This window comes from Phycodurus eques, unplaced genomic scaffold, assembly GCF_024500275.1.
Source record: "Phycodurus eques isolate BA_2022a unplaced genomic scaffold, UOR_Pequ_1.1 contig_389, whole genome shotgun sequence".
Taxonomy (NCBI): Eukaryota; Metazoa; Chordata; class Actinopteri; order Syngnathiformes; family Syngnathidae; genus Phycodurus; species Phycodurus eques.
This window is the reverse complement of record NW_026904386.1, coordinates 1-24,122: the sequence shown is the minus strand read 5'-3', so window position 1 is coordinate 24,122 and position 24,122 is coordinate 1. Positions and strand designations below refer to the sequence as shown.

Below are 24,122 nucleotides of genomic sequence, written 5' to 3'. Positions count from 1 at the left end.
GAAAGAGAGAGAGAAGAAGAAGAGAAGAGAAGAAGAGAAGAAAGAAGAGAAGAAGAGAAGAAGAGAAGAAAGAGAGAGAAAGAAGAAGAGAGAAGAGAAGAAGAGAGAAGAGAGAGAAAGAGAAGAAGAGAAGAGAGAAAGAAGAGAAAGAAGAGAAGAGAAGAAGAAGAAGAGAAGAGAGAAGAGAAGAGAGAAGAGAAAGAAGAAGAGAAGAGAGAAGAGAAGAAGAGAAGAGAAGAAGAAGAGAAGAGAAAGAAGAGAGAAGAGAGAGAAGAAGAGAAGAGAAGAAGAGAGAAAGAGAAGAAGAGAGAAGAGAAGAGAGAAAGAAGAGAAGAGAGAAGAAAGAGAAGAAGAAGAAAGAGAAGAGAAGAGAAGAGAAGAGAGAAGAAGAGAAGAAAGAGAGAAAGAAGAAGAGAGAAGAGAAAGAAAGAGAAGAAGAGAAGAAGAGAAAGAAGAGAAGAGAGAGAAGAAAGAGAGAAGAGAAGAAAGAAGAGAGAAGAGAGAAGAAGAGAAAGAAGAGAAAGAGAGAGAGAAGAGAAGAGAAGAAGAAAGAGAGAGAGAAGAAAGAGAAGAGAGAAGAAAGAAAGAAGAAGAGAAAGAGAGAAGAAAGAGAAGAGAGAGAGAAAGAAGAAAGAGAAGAAAGAAGAGAAGAGAAGAGAAGAGAGAAGAAAGAGAAGAAGAAAGAGAAGAGAGAAGAAAGAGAAGAGAAGAAGAGAGAAAGAGAGAAGAGAAGAGAGAAAAGAAGAAAGAAGAAGAGAGAGAGAAGAAGAAGAGAAGAGAAAGAAGAAAGAGAGAAGAAGAGAAAGAAGAGAGAGAAAGAAGAGAGAGAGAAAGAGAGAAGAGAAAGAAGAAGAAAGAGAGAAGAGAGAAGAGAAAGAGAAGAAGAGAAGAGAGAAGAAGAAAGAAGAGAGAAGAGAAAGAGAGAGAAGAAGAAGAAAGAAAGAAGAGAGAAGAAGAGAAGAAGAGAGAGAAGAAGAGAAGAAGAGAGAAGAAGAGAAAGAAGAAGAGAGAAAGAGAGAAGAAGAGAAGAGAGAAGAGAGAGAAAGAGAAAGAGAAGAAGAGAAGAAAGAGAGAGAAGAAGAAGAGAAAGAAGAGAAGAGAAGAAGAGAAGAAAGAGAGAAGAGAGAAGAGAGAAGAAGAGAGAAGAGAGAAGAGAAAGAGAAGAGAGAAGAGAGAAAGAGAAGAGAAGAAGAGAAGAGAAGAAGAGAGAGAAGAAGAAGAGAAAGAAGAGAAGAGAAGAGAAGAAGAGAGAGAAAGAGAGAAGAGAGAGAAGAGAAGAAGAGAGAGAAGAAAGAGAGAAGAGAAGAGAGAAAGAAGAAGAAAGAGAAGAAGAAGAGAAAGAGAAGAAGAAGAGAAGAAGAGAGAAAGAGAAGAAGAAAGAAGAGAGAAAGAGAAGAAGAGAGAGAAAGAAGAAGAGAAGAGAGAGAGAAAGAAGAAGAGAAGAAGAGAGAAGAAGAGAAGAGAGAAGAAGAAGAGAAGAAGAGAAAGAGAAGAAGAGGAAAGAGAGAAGAGAAGAGAGAAAGAGAAGAGAGAAGAAGAGAGAAGAAGAGAAGAGAGAAGAGAAGAAAGAGAGAAGAAGAAGAAGAGAGAGAAGAAGAGAGAAAGAGAAGAGAGAAAGAGAAGAGAAGAAGAGAAGAGAGAAAGAAGAGAAGAGAAGAGAGAGAAGAAGAGAAGAGAAAGAGAGAGAAAGAGAAGAAGAGAAGAAGAAGAGGAAGAGAGAAAGAAAGAAAGAAGAAGAAGAAGAAAGAGAAAGAAGAGAGAAGAAGAGAAAGAGAGAAAGAAAGAAGAAGAAAGAGAAAGAGAAGAGAGAAAGAAGAGAAGAGAAAGAAGAGAGAAGAAGAAAGAAGAAAGAGAAGAAGAGAAAGAGAGAAGAAGAGAGAGAAGAGAGAGAAAGAGAGAAAGAAGAGAGAAAAGAAGAGAGAAGAGAGAAGAGAAGAGAGAAAGAAGAAGAGAGAAGAAGAAGAAAGAGAGAGAAGAGAGAGAAGAGAAGAAAGAAGAGAGAAAGAAAGAGAGAGAAAGAAGAAAGAGAGAAGAGAGAAAGAGAGAAGAGAGAGAAGAGAGAAAGAAGAGAGAGAAGAGAAAGAGAGAAGAAGAAGAGAAGAGAGAGAGAGAAAGAGAGAAGAAGAAGAGAAGAAAGAAAGAGAGAAGAGAGAAGAGAAGAAGAAAGAGAAGAGAAGAGAGAAGAGAAGAAGAAGAGAAGAAGAGAAGAAGAAAGAAGAGAAGAAGAGAGAAGAGAGAAGAAGAGAGAAAGAAGAGAAGAAGAGAAGAAGAGAAGAAAGAGAAAGAAGAGAGAAGAAGAAAGAAGAGAAGAGAGAAGAGAAGAGAGAAGAGAAGAAGAGAAAGAAGAGAAGAGAAGAGAAGAAGAGAGAAGAGAAGAAGAGAAGAAGAGAGAAAGAAGAAGAGAGAAGAGAAGAAGAAGAAGAGAGAAGAGAAAGAAGAAAGAGAAGAGAAGAAAGAGAGAGAGAAGAAAGAGAGAGAAGAGAAGAGAAGAAAGAAGAAGAGAAAGAGAGAAGAGAAGAAGAGAGAAAGAGAAGAAAGAAAGAAGAGAGAAGAAGAAGAGAAAGAAAGAGAAGAGAGAGAGAAGAGAGAAGAAGAGAAAGAGAGAGAAGAAAGAAGAGAAGAAGAGAGAAGAGAAAGAGAAGAAGAGAGAAGAGAGAAGAAGAGAGAGAAGAGAGAGAAGAGAAGAGAAAGAGAGAAGAGAAGAAAGAGAAGAAGAGAGAGAAGAGAAAGAGAAGAAGAAGAGAGAGAAGAGAAGAAGAAGAAGAGAAAGAGAAGAGAGAGAAAGAAGAGAAGAAAGAGAGAGAAGAGAGAGAGAAAGAGAAGAAGAGAAGAAAGAGAGAAAGAAGAAGAGAAGAGAGAGAGAAAGAAGAGAAGAAGAAGAGAGAAGAGAAGAGAAAGAAGAGAGAAGAAGAAGAGAAGAAAGAAAGAGAGAGAAGAGAAAGAAGAGAAGAGAGAGAAGAGAAGAGAAAGAGAGAGAGAAGAAGAAGAGAAGAAAGAAGAGAGAGAGAAGAGAAGAAGAGAAGAGAAAGAAGAGAAAGAGAAGAAGAAGAGAAGAGAAGAGAAGAGAGAGAAGAGAAGAAGAGAGAAGAAGAGAAGAGAGAAAGAGAAGAGAAGAAGAGAAAGAAGAGAGAAGAAAGAGAAGAGAGAGAAGAGAGAGAAAGAAAGAAAGAAGAAAGAGAGAAAGAAGAAGAGAAAGAAGAGAAGAGAAGAAGAGAGAAGAAAGAGAGAAGAGAGAAGAAAGAGAGAAGAAAGAGAAGAGAAGAGAGAAAAGAGAAGAGAAGAGAAGAGAAGAGAGAAAGAAGAGAAGAGAGAGAAGAGAAGAAAGAGAAGAGAAGAGAAGAGAGAAGAAGAAAGAAGAGAAGAGAAAGAGAAGAAAGAGAAGAAGAAGAGAGAAGAAGAAGAGAGAAGAGAAGAGAAAGAAGAGAAGAGAAGAGAAGAGAGAAGAGAAGAGAGAAGAGAGAAGAAGAAGAGAAGAGAAGAAAGAAGAGAGAGAGAAGAGAGAAGAAGAGAAGAAGAGAGAGAAGAGAAAGAAGAAGAGAAGAGAGAGAGAAGAAGAGAAAGAGAAGAAAGAAGAGAAGAGAAGAGAAGAAAGAGAGAGAAAGAGAGAAGAAGAGAAGAGAGAAGAGAAGAGAAGAGAAGAAGAAAGAAAGAGAGAGAAGAAGAGAGAGAGAAGAAGAGAAGAAGAGAAAGAGAAGAAGAGAAGAGAAGAGAGAGAAGAAAGAAGAGAAGAGAGAAGAAAGAGAGAAGAGAAGAAGAGAAGAAGAGAAGAAGAGAAAGAAGAGAGAAGAGAAGAAGAGAAGAGAGAGAAAGAAAGAAAGAAGAAGAAGAGAAGAAGAGAAGAGAGAAGAGAGAAAGAGAAGAGAAGAGAGAAGAAAGAGAGAAGAAGAGAAGAGAAGAGAAGAGAGAAGAGAAGAAGAGAGAAGAAGAAGAGAGAGAAGAGAGAGAGAGAAGAAAGAGAAGAAGAGAAGAGAAGAGAAAGAGAGAAAGAAGAGAAGAGAAGAAGAAAGAAGAGAAGAAGAGAGAAAGAGAAGAGAGAAGAAGAAAGAGAAGAGAAGAGAAGAAGAGAGAAAGAGAGAGAAGAGAGAAGAGAAGAAGAGAGAGAGAAAGAAGAGAAAGAAGAGAGAAGAGAGAAGAGAAAGAGAGAAGAGAAGAAGAGAGAAGAGAAGAGAAGAGAGAAAGAGAAAGAAGAAGAGAAGAGAAGAGAGAAGAGAAGAGAAAGAAGAGAGAAGAGAAAGAGAAGAAGAGAGAGAGAAGAAGAGGAGAGAAGAAGAGAGAAGAAGAGAGAAGAAAGAGAGAAGAAGAGAGAAGAAAGAGAAGAGAAGAAGAGAAGAGAAGAGAGAGAGAAGAAGAAGAGAAAGAGAAGAAGAAGAAGAGAAGAGAGAAGAGAAGAGAGAAGAAGAAAGAGAAGAGAGAAAGAGAGAGAAGAGAAGAGAGAAAGAAAGAGAAGAAGAAGAGAGAGAGAAGAAGAGAAAAGAGAAAGAGAGAAGAAGAGAAAGAGAGAGAGAAGAAGAAGAAGAGAGAAGAGAAGAGAAGAAGAGAAGAGAAGAGAAAGAGAAGAGAGAGAAGAGAAGAAGAAGAGAGAAGAGAAAGAGAGAGAAGAAGAGAGAAGAGAAGAGAAGAAGAGAAGAAGAGAAAGAAGAGAAGAGAAGAGAGAAAGAGAGAAGAGAAGAAAAGAGAGAGAGAAGAGAAGAAGAGAGAGAAGAGAGAGAAGAGAAGAAGAAGAGAGAAGAGAGAGAAGAGAAAAGAGAAGAGAAGAGAGAAGAAGAAAAGAAGAAAGAGAGAAAGAAGAGAAGAGAGAGAGAAGAGAAGAGAGAAGAGAAGAGAAGAAGAGAAAGGAGAGAAGAGAGAGAGAAGAAGAGAAGAGAAGAAAGAGAGAGAAGAAAGAGAGAAGAGAAGAGAAGAGAGAAAGAGAAGAAGAAGAGAAGAAAGAGAAAGAAGAGAGAAAGAAGAGAGAAGAGAAGAGAGAGAAGAGAAGAAAGAGAAGAAAGAAGAGAAGAGAAGAAGAAGAGAGAAGAAAGAGAAGAAGAGAAGAAGAAGAGAGAAGAAGAGAAGAAAGAAGAAGAGAAAGAAGAGAGAAGAAGAGAAGAGAAAGAGAAGAGAAGAGAGAAGAGAAGAGAAAGAAGAGAGAAGAGAGAAGAGAAAGAGAGAGAGAAGAGAGAAGAAAGAGAGAAGAGAGAAAGAGAAAGAGAAGAAGAAGAGAAGAAGAGAAAGAAGAAGAGAGAAGAGAGAAAGAGAAGAGAAGAGAAGAAGAGAGAGAAAGAGAAGAGAAGAGAGAGAAAGAGAAGAAGAGAAAGAGAAGAAAGAAGAGAAGAAGAAGAGAAGAGAAGAGAAGAGAGAAGAGAAGAAGAGAGAGAAGAAGAGAAAGAGAAGAAGAAAGAGGAGAAGAGAGAGAAAGAAGAAGAAGAGAAAGAGAGAGAAAGAGAGAAGAAGAGAAGAGAGAGAAGAAGAGAAAGAAGAAGAGAGAAGAGAGAAAGAAGAAGAGAAGAGAAAAGAGAAGAGAAAGAGAGAAGAGAAGAAGAGAGAAGAGAAGAGAAGAAGAGAAGAGAAGAAGAGAAAGAAAGAAGAGAAGAGAGAGAAGAGAGAAGAGAAGAGAGAGAAGAGAAGAGAGAAGAAAGAAGAAGAGAGAGAGAAGAAAGAGAAGAAGAAGAGAGAAAGAGAGAGAGAAGAGAAGAGAGAAGAGAAGAAAGAGAGAGAAGAAGAGAAGAAAGAGAGAAAGAAGAGAGAAGAGAGAGAAGAGAGAAAGAGAAGAAGAGAGAGAGAAGAAGAAAGAAGAGAGAAAGAGAAGAGAGAAGAGAGAAAGAAGAGAAGAAGAGAGAAGAAGAGAAGAGAGAAAGAAGAAGAGAGAGAAGAGAAGAGAAGAAGAGAAGAAGAAAGAGAAAGAAGAAGAGAAGAAAGAGAAGAGAAGAGAAGAGAGAGAGAAGAGAAGAAGAGAAGAGAAAGAGAGAAGAGAAAGAAGAGAAAGAGAGAAGAAAGAGAGAAGAGAAGAAGAGAAGAAAGAAGAGAGAAGAGAGAAGAAGAAGAAGAGAAGAGAAGAGAAGAGAGAAAGAGAGAGAAGAAGAAAGAGAGAGAAAGAAGAGAAGAGAAGAAGAAAGAAGAAGAGAAGAAGAGAAGAGAAGAGAAGAAAGAGAGAGAAGAGAGAAGAAAGAGAGAAGAAGAGAGAGAAAGAGAAAGAGAGGAGAAAGAGAGAAGAAGAGAAGAGAAGAGAAGAGAAAGAGAAAGAAGAGAAGAAGAGAGAAGAGAAGAGAGAAGAGAGAAGAAGAAAGAGAGAAGAGAAGAGAAGAGAAGAGAGAGAGAAGAAAGAAGAGAGAAGAGAAAGAGAAGAGAAGAGAAGAAGAGAAGAGAGAGAAGAGAGAAGAAAGAAGAGAAGAGAAGAAGAGAAGAGAGAAGAAGAGAGGAAGAAGAAGAAGAGAGAGAAAGAGAAGAGAAGAGAAGAAGAGAGAGAAGAAGAGAGAAAGGAGAAGAAGAGAGAAGAGAAGAGAGAGAAGAGAGAGAAAGAGAGAAGAGAAAGAAGAGAAGAGAGAGAAGAGAGAAGAGAGAGAGAAGAGAAGAGAGAAGAGAGAAGAGAGAAGAGAAGAAGAGAGAAGAAGAGAAAGAGAGAGAGAAGAAAAGAGAGAAGAGAGAAGAAGAGAAAGAAGAGAGAAGAGAAGGAGAGAAAGAAGAGAAGAAGAGAAAGAGAGAGAAGAAGAAGAGAGAAGAGAAGAGAGAAAGAGAGAGAGAAGAAGAGAGAGAAGAGAAAGAAGAGAGAAGAAGAAGAGAAGAGAAGAGAGAAGAAGAAAGAGAGAAAGAGAGAAGAGAGAGAAGAGAGAAGAAGAAAGAGAGAAAGAGAAGAAGAGAAGAGAAGAAGAGAAAGAGAGAAGAGAGAAGAGAGAAGAGAGAGAGAAAGAAGAAGAGAAGAGAGAGAGAGAAGAGAAAGAGAGAAGAGAGAAAGAAGAGAAGAGAGAGAAAGAGAAGAAGAGAGAAGAGAAGAAAGAAGAGAAGAAGAGAAGAGAAAGAGAGAGAGAAGAGAAGAGAAGAAGAGAGAGAAGAGAGAAGAAAGAGAGAGAAGAGAAGAGAAGAGAAGAGAAGAAAGAGAGAAGAGAAGAGAAGAGAGAGAAAGAAGAAGGAGAGAAGAGAAAGAGAAGAGAAGAGAAGAGAAGAAAGAGAAGAGAAGAGAGAAGAGAGAAGAGAAGAAGAGAAGAAGAGAGAAGAAAGAGAAGAGAGAGAGAAGAAGAGAGAGAAGAGAAAGAAGAGAAGAAGAAAGAGAGAGAAGAGAAAGAGAGAAGAGAAAGAAGAGAAGAAAGAGAGAGAAGAAGAGAGAAGAGAGAAGAGAGAAAGAAGAAGAAGAGAGAAAGAAGAAGAGAAGAGAGAAGAAGAAAGAGAGAAGAGAGAGAGAGAGAAAGAAGAGAGAAGAGAGAAGAGAGAAGAAGAGAAAGAGAAGAGAGAGAAGAGAGAAGAGAAAGAGAAGAGAGAAGAGAAGAGAGAGAAGAGAGAAGAAGAGAGAGAAGAGAAGAGAGAAGAGAAAGAGAGAAGAGAAGAAGAAGAGAAGAGAGAGAAGAGAGAGAGAGAAGAAGAGAGAAGAAGAGAGAGAAGAGAGAGAGAGAAGAAGAGAGAAAGAAGAGAAGAGAGAAAGAGAAGAGAAGAAGAAGAAGAGAGAAGAAGAGAGAAGAGAAAGAGAAGAGAGAGAAGAAGAGAAGAAAAGAAGAAGAGAGAGAGAAAGAAGAGAAGAGAGAGAGAAAGGAGAAAGAAGAGAGAGAGAAGAAGAGAAGAAGAAGAGAGAAAGAGAAGAAGAGAGAAGAGAGAAGAAGAGAGAGAAGAGAGAAGAGAAAGAAGAGAGAAGAGAGAGAAGAAAGAGAGAGAAGAGAAGAGAAGAGAGAGAGAGAAAGAGAGAAGAAAGAGAAGAGAGAGAAGAGAGAAGAGAAAGAGAGAGAGAAGAAAGAGAGAAGAGAAGAGAGAGAAGGAGAAGAGAAGAGAAGAAGAGAAGAGAAGAGAGAGAGAGAGAGAGAGAAGAGAAGAAGAAGAGAGAAGAGAGAAAGAAGAGGAAGAGAGAGAGAAGAAGAAGAGAGAAGAAAGAAAGAAGAAAGAGAAGAAGAGAGAGAGAAGAGAAGAGAGAGAAGAAGAGAGAAAGAGAAGAGAGAGAAGAAGAAGAGAGAGAGAAAGAGAGAAGAAGAGAGAGAAGAGAGAAGAAAGAGAGAAGAAGAGAAAGAGAGAAGAGAGAAGAGAAGAGAAGAAGAGAAAGAAGAGAGAAGAGAAGAAGAGAGAAAGAGAAAGAAGAAGAGAGAAGAGAGAAGAAGAGAGAGAGAAGAAGAGAGAGAGAAGAAGAGAAGAGAAGAGAAAGAGAAGAGAAGAAGAGGAAGAGAAAGAAGAGGAGAGAAGAAGAGAAGAGAGAGAAGAGAGAAGAGAGAAGAGAGAGAAGAGAGAGAGAAGAGAGAAGAAGAGAGAAGAGAGAGAGAGAGAGAAGAGAGAAGAAGAGAAGAGGAGAAGAAGAGGAGAGAAAAGAAGAGAAGAAGAAGAGAGAAGAAGAGAAGAGGAAAGAGAGAAGAGAGAGAAGAGAGAAGAGAGAAAGAAGAGAGAGAAGAGAAGAGAAGAAAGAGAAGAAGAGAGAGAGAGAAAGAAGAAGAGAGAAGAGAAAGAGAGAGAAAGAAGATGAGAGAGAGAAGAGAGAAGAGAGAGAGAAAAGGAGAGAAAGAGAAGAGAAGAAGAGAGAGAGAGAGAAAGAGAGAAGAAGAAAGAAGAGAGAAGAAGAGAAAGAGAAGAAGAAAGAGAGAAGAAGGAAAGAAGAGAGAGAAGAGAGAAAGAGAGAAGAGAAAGAGAGAAGAGAAGAGAGAAGAAAGAGAAGAGAGAAGAAGAGAGAGAGAAAGAGAGAGAGAAGAAGAAGAGAAGAAGAGAAAGAGAGAGAAGAGAGAAGAGAGAGAGAAGAAGAGAGAGAGAGAGAAGAGAGAGAAGAAGAGAGAAGAGAAGAAGAAGAGAGAAGAGAGAGAAGAGAAGAGAAGAGAAGAAAGAGAGAGAAGAGGAGAGAAGAAAAGAAGAGAGAGAAGAGAGAAGAGAAGAGAGAAGAAGAGAGAGAAAGAAGAGAGAAGAGAAGAGAAGAGAGAGAAGAGAGAAAAGAGAGAGAAGAGAGAAGAGAGAGAGAAGAAAGGAAAGAGAGAAGAGAGAGAAGAGAGAGAAGAGAAAGAGAGAGAGAGAAAAGAGAGAAGAGAAGAAGAGAGAGAGAAGAAAGAAGAGGAGAAGAGAGAAGAGAAGAAGAGAGAAGAGAAGAGAGAAAGAAGAGAAAGAAGAGAGAGAGAGAAGAGAAGAGAGAGAAGAGAAGGAAGAGAAGAGAGAAAGAGAGAGAAAGAGAGAGAGAGAGAAAGAGAAGAGAGAGAAGAGAAGAGAGAGAAAGAAGAAGGAAAGAGAGAGAAGAGAAGAGAGAAGAAGAGAGAAAGAAGAAGAAGAGAGAGAGAAGAGAGAGAGAAGAAGAGAAAGAAGAGAGAAGAGAGAAGAAGAGAAGAAAGAAGAGAAGAAAGAGAGAGAGAAGAGAGAAGAGAGAAGAGAAGAGAGAAAGAGAAGAAGAAGAGAAGAGAGAGAAGAAGAGAAGGAAGAGAGAAGAGAAGAAGAAGAAAGAGAGAAGAGAAGAGAAGAGAAGAGAGGAGAAGAAGAGAGAAGAGAAGAAGAAGAGAAAGAGAAGAGAGAAGAGAGAAGAAAGAGAGAGAGAAAGAGAAGAGAAGAAGAGAAGAGAAGAGAGAAGAAGAGAGAGAAGAGAGAAAGAGAGAAGAGAAGAAAGAAGAGAGAAAGAAGAAGAGAAAGAGAGAGAAGAGAAGAGAGAAGAAGAGAAGAGAAGAGAGAGAGAAAGAGAAGAGAAGAGAGAGAGAAGAGAAGAGAAGAGAAGAGAAGGAGAGAGAGAGAAGAAAGAGGAGAGAGAGAAGAAGAGAAAGAGAAAGAAGAGAGAGAGAGAAGAAGAAGAGAAGAGAAGAAGAGAGGAAGAGAAGAGAGAAGAGAGAGAGAAGAAGAAGAGAGAGAGAAGAAGAGAAAGAGAAGAAGAGAAGAGAGAAGAAGAGAAGAAGAAAGAGAGAAGAGAGGAGAGAAGAGAGAGAAGAGAAGAAGAGAAAGAAGAGAGAGAAGAAGAAGAGAGAGAGAAAGAAAGAAGAAGAAGAGAAAGAGAGAGAGAAGAGAGGAGAGAAGAAAGAGAGAAGAGAAGAAGAGAGGAAGAGAGAGAGAGAAGAAGAGAAGAAGAGAGAAAGAAGAGAAGAGAGAGAGAGAAGAAGAGAGAAGAGAGAAAGAAGAAGAGAGAGAGAAGAAGAAGAAGAAGAGAGAAGAAGAGAAGAGAAGAGAGAGAGAGAAGAGAGAAGAAGAGAGAAGAGAGAGAGAGAGAGAGAAGAGAGAGAGAAAGGAGAAAGAAGAGAGGAGAGAAGAGAAGAAGAGAGAGAAGAGAAGAAGAGAGAGAAGAGAAGAAGAAGAAGAGAAGAAGAGAAGAAGAGAAGAGAGAGAAGAGAAAGAAGAGAGAGAGAGAAAGAGAAGAAAGAAGAGAGAAGAGAAGAGAAGAGAGAGAGAAGAGAAGAAGAAAGAAGAGAGAAGAAGAAAGAGAGAAGAAGAGAGAGAAGAAAGAGGAGAGAAAGAGAGAGGAAGAAGAAAGAAGAGAAGAAAGAGAAGAAGAGAAGAAGAGAGAGAAAGAGAGAGAGAAGAGAAGAAGAGAAGAGAAGAGAGAGAAAGAAGAAGAGAAGAAGAGAGAGAAGAAAGAGAGAGAGAAGAAAGAGAGAAGAGAAGAAGAAGAGAAAAGAGAGAGAAGAGAAGAAGAGAGAAGGAGAAGAGAGAGAGAAGAAGAAGAAGAGAGAGAGAGAAGAAGAGAAAGAGAAAGAAAGAAGAGAGAAGAGAGAGAAGAGAGAAGAAGAAGAAAGAAAGAAGAGAAGAAGAAGAGAAGAGAAGAAAAGAGAGAGAGAGAAGAGAGAGAAAAGAAGAGAGAAGAAGAAAGAAGAAGAGAAGAGAGAGAGAAAAGAGAAGAGAGAAGAGAGATAGAGAGAAGAAAGAAGAGAAGAAGAAGAAGAAGAGAAGAGAAGAAGAGAGAAAGAGAAGAGAGAGAAGAGAAGAGAAGAAAAGAAGAAGAGAAGAGAGAAGAAGAGAAGAAGGAAGAAAGAGAGAAGAGAGAGAGAAGAGAAGAGAAGAAGAAGAAGAGAAAGGAGAAGAGAAGAGAAGAGAGAAGAAGAGAGAGAAGAGAGAAAGAGAAGAAGAGAAGAAAGAAGAGAAGAGAGAGAAGAGAAGAAGGAGAGAGAGAGAAGAGAGAAGAGAAGAAGAGAAAGAGAGGAGAGAGAGAAAGAGAAGAGAGAGAAGAGAGAAGAGAAGAAGAGAAGAAAGAGAAAGAAGAGAAGAAGAGAAGAAGAGAGAAGAGAAGAGAGAGAAGAAGAAGAGAAGAGAAGAAGAGAAGAGAAGAAGAGAAAGAAGAAGAAGAGAAGAGAAGAAGAGAAGAAGAAGAGAAGAAAGAAGAGAAGAGAGAAGAGAAGAGAAGAGAAGAGAAGAGAGAGAGAAAGAGAGAAGAGAAGAAGAGAGAGAGAAAGAGGAGAGAGAGAAAGAAGAGAAGAGAAGAGAAAGAGAGAAGAAGAAGAAAGGAGAAGAAAGAAGAGAAAGAAGAGAAGAAAGAGAGAGAAGAGAAGAAGAGAAGAGAGAAGAGAAGAGAGAAAGAAGAGAGAGAAGAGAGAGAAAGAAGAGAAGAGAAGAAGAGAAAGAGAGAAGAGAAGAGAAGAAAGAGAAGAGAAGAGAGAAGAGAAGAAAGAAGAGAGGAGAGAAGAAAGAAGAGGAGAAGAGAGAGAGAGAAAGAGAGAGAAGAGAAGAAGAGAAGAGAAAGAAAGAGAGAGAAAGAGAAGAGAGAAGAAAGAAGAAGAGAAAAGAAGAGAAGGAAGAAAGAGAAGAGAAGAAGAGAGAAGAGAGAGAAGAGAAAGAGAAGAAGAAGAGAAGAGAAGAAGAGAGAAGAAGAAGAGAAGAAGAAGAGAGAAGAAGAAAAGAGAAGAAGAGAAGAGAAGAGAGAAGAGAGAGAGAAAGAGAAGAAGAAGAGAGAAGAAGAAGAAGAAAGAGAGAGAAGAAAGAGAGAAAAGAAGAGAGAGAAAGAGAAGAGAGAAGAAGAGAAGAAGAGAAGAGAGAAAAGAGAAGAAAGAGAGAAGAGAAGAAGAAGAAGAAAGAAGAAGAGAAAGAGAAGAAGAGAAGAGAAGAGAAGGAAGAAGAAAGAAAAGAGAGAAGAAGAGAAGAAGAGAAAGAAGAGAAGAGGAGAAGAAGAAGAGAAGAGAGAAGAGAAGAGAAGAGAGAAGAAAGAAGAAGGAAGAGAAGAGAGAAGAAAGAAGAAGAGAGAGAAGAAGAGAAGAGAAGAAGAAGAGAGAGAAGAAGAAAGAGAGAAGAAAGAAGAGAGAGAAGAGAAGAGAAGAGAAGAAGAAAGAAGAAAGAGAGAAGAGAAGAGAAGAGAAGAAGAAAGAAAGAGGAAGAAGAGAAGAAAGAGAGAGAAAGAGAGAGAAGAAGAGAAGAGAAAGAGAGAAAGAAGAGAGAAAGAAAGAAAGAGGAAGAAGAGAGAAGAGAGAAAGAAAGAGAAGAGAGAGAAGAGAGAAGAGAGAGAGGAGAGAAGAAAGAAGAGAGAAGAAGAAAGAGAAGAAAGAGAAGAAGAAGAGAGGAGAGAGAGAGAGAAGAGAGAAAGAAGAGAGAGAAGAGAGAAGAAGAAGAAGAGAAAGAAGAGAAGAAGAGAGAAGAGAGAAGAGAGAGAGAAGAAAGAGAAGAGAAGAGAGAGAAGAAGAGAAAGAGAAAAGAGACAGAAGAGAGAAAGAAGAGAGAGATAGAGGAGAAGAAAGAGAAGAGAGAAGAAGAAGAGAATGAAGCGAGAAGAAGAAGAAGAAGAGGAAACGAAGAAGAAGAAGAAGAAAGAGAAGAAAGAAGACGAAAGAGAAAGAAGAAAGAATAGAAGAGAGAGAAGAAAAAGGAAGAAGAACCGGAGAAGAACATAGAAAGAAAGAAGAAGGAGAGAAAGAAGAAGAAGAGAAAGAGAAAGAAGAGAAGCGAAGAAGAAAGTAAGAAGAAGAAGAAGAGAAAGAAGAAAGAGAAAGAGAAGAAAGAAGAGAGAAGAGAGAAGAAGGAAGAGAAGAGAAGAAGAAGAAGAAGAAAGAGAGAGAAAGAAGAGAGAGAAAGAGAAGAAGAAGAGAGAAGAGAGAAGAAGAGAGAAAGAAGAAGAGAAGAGAAAGAGAAGAGAAAGAGAAGAAGAGAGAAAGAGAAGAGAGAGAAGAAAGAAGAAAGAATAGGAGAGAGAGAAGAGAAAGAAGAGAAAGAGAAGAGAAAGAAAGAGAGAGAAGAGAAGAGAAAGAAGAGAAGAAGAGAAGAGAAGAAGAGAAGAAGAAAGAAGAAGAAGAGAAGAGAAGAGAGAAAGAGAGAGAGAAGAAGAAAGAGAAAGAAAGAGAAAGAAGAGAAAGAGAAGAAGAGAAAGAAGAAGAAGAGAAGAAGAAAAGAGAGAAGAGAGAGAAAGAGAAAGAAGAAAGAAAGAAGAAGAGAAGAGAAGAGAGAAAGAAGAGAAGAGAAAGAAGAAGAAGAAGAAAGAGAAGAAAGAAGAAAGAAGAGAAGAAAAGAGAAGAGAAGAGAGAAAAGAGAGAAGAAGAAAGAGAAAGGAAAGAGAGAAAGAAGGAGAGAAGAGAAAGAGAGAGAGAAGAAGAGAAGAAAAGAGAGAAGAAGAAGAGAAGAGAAGAGAGAAAGAAAGAAGAGAAAGAAGAGAGAGAGAAAGAAGAAGAGAAAGAAGAAAGAAGAGAGAGAAGAAAGAAGAAAGAGAGAAAGAAAGAAGAAAGAAGAGAAGAAAGAAAGAGAGAGAGAGAAGAAGAAGAAGAAAGAGAAAGAAAGAAGAGAGAAGAGAGAAGAGAAGAGAGAAGAAGAAAGAGAAAGAAGAGAGAAGAGAGAAGAAGAGAGAAGAGAGGAGAAGAAAGAAGAAGAGAAGAGAAGAGAGAAGAAAGAGAAGAGAAGAGAAGAAAGAGAAAGAAGGAAGAGAGAGAGAAAAGAAGAGAAGAAAGAGAAAGAGAAGAAAGAAGAGAAAGAAGAGAAGAGAGAAGAAAGAAGAAGAAGAAGAGAGAAAGAAAGAAGAAGAAGAAAGAGAAAGAAGAGAGAGAAGAGAGAAGAGAAGAAAGAAGAAGGAAGAGAAAGAGAGAAGAAGAGAAGAGAGAAGAAAGGAAAGAGAGAAGAGAGAGAAGAAGAGAAAGAAGAGAGAAGAAAGGAAAGAGGAAAGAGAAAAGAGAAGAAGAAGGAGAAGAGAAGAAGAAAGAGAAGAAGGAAAGAGAAGAAGAAGAGAAGAAAGAAGAGAAGAAGAGGAAGAAGAGAGGAAAAGAAGAAGAGAAAAGAAAGAAGAAGAAAGAGAGAGAGAAGAAAGAAGAAAAGAGAGAAGAGAAAGAGAGAAGAAGAGAAAGAAAGAGAAAGAGAAGAAGAGAAAGGAGAAAGAAGAAGAGAAAGGAAAGAGAGAAAAGAGAGGAGAAGAAGAAGAAGAGAGAAAGAGAAGAAGAAAGAAGAAAGAAGAGAAGAGAAAGAAGAGAAGAAGAAGAAAGAAGAAGAGAGAAAGAAAGAGAAGAAGAGAAAGAGAGAAGAGAAGGAAGAAGAGAAGAGAAAGAAAGAAAGAGAGAGAAAGAGAGAAGAAGAGGAAGGAAAGAGAAAGAGAAGAAGAAGAAGAGAAGAAAGAGAGAGAAGAGAAAGAAAGAAGAGAAGAGAGAAAAGAAAGAGAGAAGAGAAAGAGAAAGAAGAGAAGAGAGAAGAGAAAGGAGAAGAAGGAAGAGAGAGAAGAGAAGAAGAAAAGAAGAGAGAAAGAAGAGAAGAGAAGAAAAGAGAGAGAAGAAAGAAAGAAGAAGAAGAGAAGAAGAAAGAGGAGAAAGAAGAGAGAAGAGAAGAAGGAAGAAGAGAAGAAAGAAGAAGAAGAAGAAGAGAAAGAAAGAAGAGAAAGAGAAGGAAAGAGAAGAAGAGAAGAAGAGAAGAAGAGAGAGAAGAGAGAAGAAAGAGAAGAGAAAGAAAGAAGAAGAAGAGAAGAAGAAGAGAAGAAGAGAAAAGAAGAGAAGAGAAAGAGAAGAGAAGAAGAAAAGAAGAAGAGAAAAGAAGAAAGGAGAAAGAAAGGAAGAAAGAAGAGAGAAGAAAGAAAGAGAGGAAGAAAAGGAGAAAGAAGAAGAAAGAAAGAAAGAAGAGAAGAGAAGAAGGAAAGAGAAAGAAAGAGAAAAAGAAAGAAGAAGAAGAGAAGAGAGAGGAGAAGAAGAGAGAAAGAAGAGAAAGAGAAGGAAGAGAGGAAGAAGAGAAGAAGAAAGAGAAGAGAGAAAGAAGAGAAGAGAAGAAGAGAGAGAAGAAAGAAAGAAAGAAGAAGAAGAGAGAAGAAAGAAGAGAGAAGGAGAAGAAAGAGAAAGAAGAAGAGAAGAAAGAAGAAGAAGAAAGAAAGAGAGAGAAGAAGAAGAGAAGAAAGAAGAAAGAAGAAGAAAGAAGAAAAGAGAGAGAAAGAGAAGAAGAAAGAAGAAGAAAGAGAAGAGAAAGAGAGAGAAGAGAAAAGAGAAGAGAAGAAGAAGAAAAAGAAGAGAAGAGAGAAGAGAAAGAAAAGAGAGAAGAAGAGGAAGAAGGAAGAGAAGAAAAGAAGAGAAGAGAAGAAAGAAGAAGAAGAGAAAGAGAGAAGAGAAAGAAGAAAGAGAGAAGAAGAGAAAGAGAAGAGAAGAGAAGAAGAAGAGAGAAAAGAAGAGAGGAAGAGAAGAGAGAAGGAGAGAAGAGAAGAAGAGAAGAAGGAGAGAGGAAGGAAGAAAGAGAAAGAAGAAAAGAGAAAGAAGAGAAGAAAGAGAGAGAAGAGAGAGAGAAAGAAGAGAAGAGAGAAAGAAGAAGAAAGAAAAGAAGAGAGAAGGAGAAGAAGAGAAGAAGAAAGAAAGAGAGAAGAGAAGAGAAGAAGAAGAAGAGAAAGAAGAAAGAAAGAAGAGAAGAAAAGAAGAGAAGAGAAGAAGAAGAAGAAAAGAAGAAAGAAAGAAGAGAGAAGAAGAGAAAGAAAGGAAGAGAAGAAGGAAGAAAGAGAAGAGAAAGGAGAAAGAAGAAAGAAGAGAAAAGAGAAGAAGAAGAAAAGAAAGAAAGAAGAGAAAGAGAGAAGAGAAAGAGAAGAGAAGAAGAAGAAGAAAGAGAGAAGAGAAGAAGAAAGAGAGAGAAGGAAAAGAGAAAGAAAGAGAAAGAGAGAGAAGAAGGAAAGAGAAAGAAGAGAAGAAAGAGAGAAAGAAGAGAGAGAAAGAAAAGAGAAGAAGAGAAAGGAAGAGAAGAGAGAAAGAAAGAGAGAGAAAAGAAAGAGAGAAGAAAGAGAAGAAAGAAAGAGGGAAAAGAAGAAAAAGAAGAAAGGAGAAGAGAAGAAAGAAGAGAAAGAGAGAAGAGAAAGAAGAAGAGAAGAGAAAGAAAGAAGAGAAGAGAGAGAAGAAGAGAAGAGAAAGAAGAGAGAAGAAAGAAGAAGAAAGAGAAAGAGAAGAGGAAAGAAGAAAGAAGAGAAGAAGAAGAAAAGAGGAAGAAAAGAAGAAGAAAGAAGAAGAAAGAGAAAAGAGAGAAGAGAAGAAAGAGAGAGAGAGAAGAAGAAAGAGAGAGAAGAAAGAAGAAAGAAAGAAAGAGAGAGAAGAAAGAGAGAAGAAGAAAGAGAGAAGAAAGAGAGAAAGAGAGAAGAAGAAAGAAGAAAGAGAAAGAAGAAGAAGAGAAGAAAGAAGAGAAAGAAGAGAGAAAAGAAGAGAGAAGAAAGAGAAGAGAAGAAAGAGAGAGAGAAAGAAGAAAAGAAGAAGAAGAGGAAGAAGAGAAAGAAGAGAAGAAGAGAGAAAGAGAAAGAAAGAGAAGAGAAGAGAGAAGAGAAGAAGAAAGAGAAAGAGAGAAGAGGAGAAGAAAGAAGAAGAGAGAAAGAAAGAGAAGAAGAAGAGAAGAAAGAAGAAGAGAAGAAAGAGAGAAAGAAAGAAGAGAGAAAGAAGAGAGAAGAGAAAGAAAGAGAGAGGAAAGAAAGAAGAGAGAGAAGAGAAGAAAGAAGAAGAAGAGAGAAGAGAAGAGAGAAGAAAAGAAAGAGAAGAAGAAGAGAAGAAAGAGAGAAGAGAGAAAGAAAAGAGAGAGAAGAACAGAGAAGAAGAAAGAGGAAGAAAGAAAGAGAGAAAGAAGAGAGAAGAGAGGGGAAGAAAGAGAAGAGAAGAAGAAGAAGAGAAGAAAGAAAGAGAAGAGAGAGAAGAAGAAGAAGGAAGAAAGAAGAAGAGAGAGAAGAGGAGAAAGAAGAGAAGAAGAAAGAAGAGAAGAAAGGAGAAGAAGGAGAGAGAAGAAGAAGAAGAAGAGAAGAAGAGAAGAAGGAAGAAAGAAGAAGAAAGAAGAGAGAAGAAAAGAGAAGAAGAAGAAAGAAAGAGAAGAAAGAAAGAAGAAAGAAAAGAGAAAGAAGAGAAGAAGAGAAAGGAAGAAGAAGAGAAGAGAAAGAGAGAAAGAGAAAGAAGAGAAAGAAGAAAGAAAGAGAGAGAAGAAAGAAGAGAAAGAAAGAAAGGAAAGAGAAGAGAAGAAAGAGAAGAAAGAGAGAAAGAAAGAACAGAAGAAAGACGAGAAAGAAGAAGAAAGAGAAAGAAGAAAGAAGGAGAAGAAAGGAGAGAAGAAGAGGAAAGAGAAGAGAAAGAGAAGAAAGAGAAGAAAGAGAAGAGAGATAGAAGAGAAGGAAAGAAAGAAGAGAAAGAAAGAAGAGAGAACGAAAGAGAGAAGAAGAAGAGAAGAGAGAGAAAGGAGAGAAGAAAAAGAAAGAAGGAGAAGAGAGAGAAGAGAAGGAAGAGAGAAAAGAGAAGAAAAGAGCAGAAAGAAAGAGAGAAGAGAAGAAAGAAGAAGAGAAAAGAAAGAGAAGAAGGAGAAAGAGAAAGAAGAAGAGAAAGAAAGAAGGAGAGAAAGAAGAAGAAGAAGAAAGAGAAAGAAGAAAGAGAAGAAGAAAGAGAGAGAACGAGAGAAGAAAGAGAAAGAAGAGGAGAAAAGAGAAGAGAAGAAAGAAGAAAGAAAGAGACGAAGAGAGAGAAAGGAGAAAGAGAGAAGAGAGAAAGAGAGAGAAGAAGAAGAGAAGGAGGAGAAGAGAGAAAAGAGGAAGAAGAAAGGAAAGAGAGAAAGGAAAGAAGAAAGAGAGAGAAAGAAAGAAAGAAAGAAAGAAGAGAGAAAGAAGAGAAAGAAGAGAAAGAGAAGAAAAGAGAGAAAGAGAAGAGAGAGAAGAATGAGAGAAGAAGAGAAGAAAGAAAGAAGAGAAGAGAAGAAAGAGAGAAGAGAGAAAGAGAGAAAGAGAGAGAAAAGAAAGAGAGAAGAGAAGAAAGAAGAGAAAGAGAGAAGAGAAAGAGAAGAAGAGAGGAAAGAGAGAGGAAAGAGAAAGAAGAGAGAAAGAAGAAAAGAGAAGAAGAAGAGAGAAGAGAGAAGAAAGAAAGAGAAAGAAAAGAAGAGAGAAGAGAAAGAGAGAAAAGAAAGAAAGAGAAAGAGAGGAAAGAGAGAAGGAGAAAGAGAAGAGAAAGAAGAGAAGAAAGAAGAAGAAGAAAGAGAAAAGAGAAAGAGAAAGAGAGACAGAAAGAAAGAGAGAGAGATACGAGAAAGAGAGGAAGAAGAAGGAGAAGAGAGAAAGAGAGAGAGACAAGAAAAGAGAGAAGAGAAGAAGAGAAAGAAAGAAAAGAAGAGAGACAGAGAAAAGAAAGAAAGAAGAAGAGAAGAAGAAGAAGAGAGAGAAGGAAAGAAAAGAAAAGAAGAAGGAAAAGGAGAGAAAGAGAAGAGAGAAAAGGAAAAGAAGAGAAGAAGAGAGAAAGAAAAGAAGAAAGAGAGAAGAAGAAGAAAGAAGAAAGAAGAAAGAAGAAGAAGAGAAAGAGAAAGAGAAAGAGAGAAAGAGAGGAAGAGAAGAGAAGAAGAGAAAGAAAGAGAGAAAGAGAGAGAGAAGAGAGAAAGAAGAAGACGCAGAAGAGAGAAAGAAGAGAAAGAAGAAAGAAGAAAGAGAGGAAGGAAGAGTAGAAAGAGAGAACATGCACGAAAGTAGAGAAAAGAGAACTAGAAAGAGAAGAGACACAGATGATTAGAATGTAGAAAGAGAGAGAAACGAGAAAGAGAGAGCGAGAAAGTAGAAAAGAGAGAAAGAGAGAGAAAAGAGAGAGAACTGAGAGAAAGACGAAGAAGAGAGAGAGAGAAGAGAAAGAGAGAGGTTAGAGAAAGAAGAAGAGAAGAGAAAGAAAGAGAGAGATGAAGATCGAAGTAGAAGAGAGAGAACGAGCGAAGAAAGAGAGAGCACGGAGGGAAGAGACAGAGAAGTAGAGAAAGAAAAGGATGAGAGAAGAAAGAAAGAGAAAGCGAGAAGAAAGAAGCAAGAAAGAGGACGAGAAGAACAGAGAAGAGAAGAAAGAAGATGCGAGAATGAAGAAGAGAAGGATGAAAGAGAAGAGAGAAGCGAGAGAGAGGATTGAAAGAGAGAGAAGAAAGAGAGAGATAAATGAGAGATGAAGAAGAAACGAGAAGGAGAAGTGAACAAGGGAAGCTAGAGCATAGAGGAGAAAGAGAGAGAGAAGAGAAGAGAGAAGAAGGATAGAAGAGACGAGAGAGGAAAGAGAGAGGAAAGCAGAGAACGAAAGAGAAGAGAAGGAGTATGGACAGAGAGAGAGAAAGAGAGAAGCATGATGAACGAGAGAGAAAAGAAGAGAGAAACGAGAAAGAGAAATAGAGAGACAGAAGAAAGAGAAAGACAGAAGAAGAGAAGAGAAAGAAAGAAAAGAGAGAGAGAAAGATAGGAGAAGACAGAAGAGAAAGAAAGAGAAGATAGAGAAGAAAGAGAAAGGAAAGAACATAGAAAGAGAGAAGTGGAAGAAGAAGAGAGAAAGAAGAATAAGCAGAGAGAGAAGAAGGAGAGAAAGAAGCTAGAACAGAAGAGAGGACATAGAGAGAAGAGAGACAGAGAGACAGAAGAGAGAAGAGAACAGAGAGAGAGAAAGAAAGAAGAAAGAAAGAAGAGAGAAAGGAGAGAAAGAAGAAAGAGAACGAAAGAGAAGAACGAGAGAGAGAAGAGAAAAGAAAGAGAGAAAGAGAAGAAGAGAAAAGAGAGAAGAAGAGAGAAGAGAAAGAGAGAGAGCAGTAGCAGAGAGAGAAGAGAAGAAAGAGAGAAGAAAGAGAAAGAGAGAAGAGAAGAAAGAAGAAGAAAGAAAGAAAGAGAGAGAAAGAGGAAGAAGAGAAGAGAAGAAGAGAAAGAAGAGAAGAGAAAGAAGAAGAAAAGAGAAGAAAGAGAGAGAATAGAGAGAAAGAAGAGAGAAAGAGAAGAGAAAGAAGAAAGAGAAAGAAAGAAAGAAAGAGAAAGAGAAGAGAGAGAAAGAGAAGAGACAAGAAGAAAGAGAAGAGAAAGAAAGGAAGAAAGAAGAAGAAGAAAGAAGAGAGAAGAGAAGAAAGAAGAGAAAGAGAGGAAGAAAAGAAGAAGAGAAGAGAAGAAAGGACGAAAGAAAGAAAAGAGAAAGAAAGAAAGAGAGAAAGAAGAAGAAGTAGAAAGAGACAGAGAAGAAAGAGAAGAAGAAGAAGAGAGAGAGAAAAGAAAAGAGAGAAAGAGAGAGAGAGAAAGAAGAGGAAGAGAAGAAAGAAGAAAGAGAGAAGAAAAGAAAGACAGATAGAGAAAGAAAAGAGAAAGAAAGAGAAAGAACAAGAAAAAGAGAAGAGAAGAAGAAAAGAAGAGAAAGAGAAGAAAGAGAGTAGAAGAGAAAGAAGAGAAGAAGAAAGAGAGGAGAGAAAGAAAAGAGAAGAAGAAGAGAGAGAGAAGAAAGAGAAAGAGATGAAAGACAGAGAAGAGAGAAGAAGAAGAAGAACAGAAAGAAGAGAAGACAGAAGAGAAGAGAAAAGAGAGAAAGAAGAAAAAGAGAAAGAAAGAACGCAAGAACAGAGAAAGGAAGAGGAAAGAGAAGAAAGAGAGAGAGAAAAGAAGGAGAGAAGAACAGACGAAAGAAAGAAGAGACAAGGAAGTAGAAGACAAGTAGAGAGAGGAAACATGCCCAGAACAGAGATAGAAGAGAGAGAGAACAGAAGCAGAAGAGAAAGAGAAAGAGGGAAAGAGAAGAGAAAGACAGAACAAGAGGAAAAGAAGATATGAAGAAAAGAGTAGAGAGAGAAGAGAAGAAGAGAGCAAAGAGAAGAAGAGAAAGAAGATGAGAAAGTGAGAACAGAGAGAGACAGAGAGAAGAGAAGAGAGAGAAAGAAGAGAGAAGAAGAGAAGAAGAAGTAGAAGAAATAGAAGAGAAAGAAAGAAGAAAGAGAAAGAAGAGAAGAACCAGAAGACAGAAGAGAAAAGACAAGAAGAAGAAGAAAGAAAGAAGGAGAGAGGAGAAGAAGAAAGAAAGAGAGAGAAAGGTAGAGAGATGAGAAAGAGAGAGATAGCAGTAGAGAAAGAGCTAGAACAAGAGAAGAAGACGAAGAGAGAGAATAAGAGAGAAGAAGAGAAAGAGTAGATAGAAAGAGAAGAGAGAAGATAAGAGAGAAGCTGGAGAAGAGGAGATAGAGAAGAGAATAAAGAGAGAAAGTGAAAGCGAGAAGAGAGAAAGAAAAGAGAAGAGAAAGAGAGAAAGAGAAGAGAAGAGAAGAAGAGAAGAGAGAGAGAAGAAACCTGAGGAAGAGAAAGAGAGGAGAAGAACAGAAAGAAGAAGCGAGAGAGAAGAGAGAAATGAGAAAAGAGAGACAGAACAGAGGAAGAGGAAGAGAGAGAGAAGGAAAGAAGAAGAAAGAGAGGAAGACGGAAAGAAGAGAAGAAGAGAGAGAGAGAAGGAAAGAAGAAGCAAGAGAAGAGGAACATGCAGGACTCCACATAGCAAGAGAAGAGAAGAATAGGAGCAAAGAACGAAGACAGAGCAGAAGATAGAAGAAAGGAATAGGAGAGAAGAGAAGAGAAGAAAGAGAAGCGATGCAAGAAGAGAAAGAGGAGAACAGAAGAGAGAGAAAGAAGAGATATAAGAGAGAAGAGACAGAGAGAGAAAGAAGTGAGAAGAAAGAAGAAGAGAAGAAGAAGAAGAAGAAGCACAGAAAGAAAGAAGAAAGAAAGGAAGGAGAGAAAGAAAGAGAAGAGAAAGAAAACGAAAGAAGAAGAAGAAAAAGAAAGAGAAGAGAAAAGAACAGAAGAAGAGAGACGAAAGAGAAAGAAAAGAGAGAAAGAGAGAAGAAAAGAAAGAAGAGAAGAGAAAGAGAAAGAAAGAAGAAAGAAGAGAGAAAAGAAAGAAGAAAGAAGAGAAGAAGAAAAGAAAGAAGAGAAAAAGGAGAAAGAGAAAAGAGAAAGAGAAAGAGAGAAAAAGAAGAGAAGAGAAAGAAAAGAAGGAAAGAGAAGAGAAAGAAGAAGAGAAAGAAAGAGAAAAGAGAAGAAGAAAGAAAGAAAAGAGAAAGAAGAAGAAGAAGAAAGAAGAGAAGAAGAAGAAAGAAGGAGAAAGAGAAAGAAAAAGAAAGAAAAGAAGAAAAAGAAAGAAGAGAAAAGAGAAGAAAGAAGAAAGAAAGAAGAAGAAGAAGAGAAAGAAGAAAGAAGAGAGAAGAAGAAAAGAGAGAAAGAAAGAGAGAAAGAAAGAAAGAAAAGAGAAGAGAAGAAAGAGAAGCACAGAAAGGAAAGAAAGAGAACAGGAAGACAGAGAAAGAAAAAGGAAAGAAAGAGAGAAAAGAGAGAGAAGAAGAGAGAAGAGAGAAAAGAGAGAAAGGAAGGAAGAGAAATGAAGAAAGAAAGAGAGAGAAAACAGAGAGAAAGAGATAGAACAGAAAAGAAGAAGCGAGAGAAAGAAGAGAGAGAGAAACAAGAAAGCGAGAAGAACAGAAGAGAGAAGAGAGAAAAAGAGAGGAAAGAAGGGAAGAAGAAAAAGAAGAAAGAAAGAAAGAGAAGAAAAGAACAAAGAAAAGGAAGAACAAGAGAGAGAGAGATGAGAACAGAGAAGAGAAGAAAGAAGGAACAGAAGAAGAAAGAGAAGAAGAGAAAGAGACAAGGGAAAGACGAAAGAAGGAGAAAAGAGAGAAGAGAATATGAGAGATAAGAAGAGAAGAAGAACAGAGAGAGAAGAAGAAAGAAGAAGAGAGAAGAAGAAAAGAAGAGAGAGAAGAAGAAGAAAGAAGAAAGACGAAAGTAGAATGAGAAGAAGAGAGAAGAGGGAGAGGAAGAAAAAGAGAAAAGAGAAAAGAAAGAAGAAAAGAGAGAATAAGAGAAGAGAAGGAGAAGAGAGAAAGAAATGAGAGAAGAAGAAAAGAAGAAGAGAAGGGAGAAAAGAAGAAGAGAGAAGAAAGAGAAAGAGAAGAAGAGAAAAAAGAAGAAAGAGAGAGAGAGGAAAGAGGAGAGAAAAGAGAGAAAAAAGAAAGAGAGAAAGAGAAAAGAAAGAGAAAGGAGAAGAGAAGAAGAAGAAAGAAGAGAGAAAGAAGAAAAAAGAGGAGAGAGAGAGGGAGAAAAGAAAGAGAAGAGAGAGAAGCAGAAAGAGAGAGAAGAGAGAGAAAAAAAAGGAAGAAGAGGAGGAAAGAGAAAAGAAAGAGAGAGAAGGAGAAGAAGAGAAAAGAAGAAGAGGAAAGAGAAAGAGGAAAAGAAGAGAAAGAAGGAGAGAAAAGGAACGAAAGAAGAAAGAAAAAAAAAGAAGAGAGAAAAGAGAAAGAAAAGAGAGAAGGAAGAGAAGAAGAAAGAGAAAGAAGAGAAAGAGAGAAAAGAAGAAAGAGAAAAAGGAAGAGAAGAGAGAGAGAGAGAAGAGAGAAGAGAAAGAGAAGAAAAGAGAAAGAGAAAGAGAAGAGAAAGAAGAGAAAGAAGAGAGAAGAAGAGAGAGAAGAAGAAAGAGAGAGAGAAGAGAAGAAGGAGAAGAAGAAAGGAGGAAAGAAAGAGGGAGAAAAGAAGAGAAGGAAAGAAAGAGAGAGAGAAGAGAGAGAAGAGAGAAGAAGATAAAGAAGAAGAAGAAGAGGAGAAGAAGAGAAAGGAGAGAAGAGAGAGAATAAGAAAGAGAGAGAGAAGAGAAGAAAAGAGAGAGAGAAGAGAGAAGAGAGAAAGAAGGAGAGAGAGAGAGAAAGAAAAGAAGAAAAGAGAGAAAGAGAAAAAAGAAGAAGAGAAGAAAGAAGAGAGAGAGAAGAAGAGAAAGAGATAGAGAGAGAAGAAAGAGAAGAGAGAAAGAAAGAAGAGAAGAAGAATGAAAGAAGAAGAGAGAAGCGAAGAACGAGAGAGAAGAAGAGTGAGAAGAAAGAAAGAGAAAATAAAAAAGAAA

The 24,122-nt window shown here is 37.8% G+C and overlaps 7 protein-coding genes and 2 pseudogenes across 7 annotated transcripts; all 9 read left to right on the top strand.

The window, feature by feature from the left end:
• Positions 1-75: 75 nt before the first annotated feature.
• LOC133398865 (trichohyalin-like) lies at positions 76-1,611 on the top strand (the record flags this gene model as incomplete). Its single annotated transcript, XM_061670049.1, has 1 exon — positions 76-1,611. A coding segment is annotated over one exon (1,536 nt), but the record flags the coding sequence as incomplete, so codon positions are not given.
• A 198-nt stretch (positions 1,612-1,809) lies between these two features.
• Positions 1,810-3,506, top strand: LOC133398862 (trichohyalin-like; the record flags this gene model as incomplete). Its single annotated transcript, XM_061670046.1, has 2 exons — positions 1,810-1,886; positions 2,087-3,506. Coding segments are annotated over 2 exons (1,497 nt in total), but the record flags the coding sequence as incomplete, so codon positions are not given.
• Positions 3,507-3,705: 199 nt separating this feature from the next.
• On the top strand, positions 3,706-5,567 carry LOC133398860 (trichohyalin-like; the record flags this gene model as incomplete). Its single annotated transcript, XM_061670045.1, has 2 exons — positions 3,706-4,049; positions 4,454-5,567. Coding segments are annotated over 2 exons (1,458 nt in total), but the record flags the coding sequence as incomplete, so codon positions are not given.
• A 212-nt stretch (positions 5,568-5,779) lies between these two features.
• On the top strand, positions 5,780-7,216 carry LOC133398866 (trichohyalin-like; the record flags this gene model as incomplete). The annotated part of the gene is made up of 1 exon (XM_061670050.1): positions 5,780-7,216. A coding segment is annotated over one exon (1,437 nt), but the record flags the coding sequence as incomplete, so codon positions are not given.
• Positions 7,217-7,781: 565 nt separating this feature from the next.
• LOC133398859 (trichohyalin-like) lies at positions 7,782-9,833 on the top strand (the record flags this gene model as incomplete). Its single annotated transcript, XM_061670044.1, has 2 exons — positions 7,782-9,058; positions 9,647-9,833. Coding segments are annotated over 2 exons (1,464 nt in total), but the record flags the coding sequence as incomplete, so codon positions are not given.
• A 185-nt stretch (positions 9,834-10,018) lies between these two features.
• On the top strand, positions 10,019-11,569 carry LOC133398856 (trichohyalin-like; the record flags this gene model as incomplete). The annotated part of the gene is made up of 1 exon (XM_061670040.1): positions 10,019-11,569. A coding segment is annotated over one exon (1,551 nt), but the record flags the coding sequence as incomplete, so codon positions are not given.
• A 585-nt stretch (positions 11,570-12,154) lies between these two features.
• On the top strand, positions 12,155-19,960 carry LOC133398867 (trichohyalin-like; the record flags this gene model as incomplete). Its single annotated transcript, XM_061670051.1, has 4 exons — positions 12,155-12,700; positions 13,852-14,006; positions 14,305-15,760; positions 19,910-19,960. Coding segments are annotated over 4 exons (2,208 nt in total), but the record flags the coding sequence as incomplete, so codon positions are not given.
• A 57-nt stretch (positions 19,961-20,017) lies between these two features.
• On the top strand, positions 20,018-22,180 carry LOC133398868 (trichohyalin-like; annotated as a pseudogene).
• Positions 22,181-22,351: 171 nt separating this feature from the next.
• LOC133398869 (trichohyalin-like) lies at positions 22,352-23,983 on the top strand (annotated as a pseudogene).
• Positions 23,984-24,122: the final 139 nt, after the last annotated feature.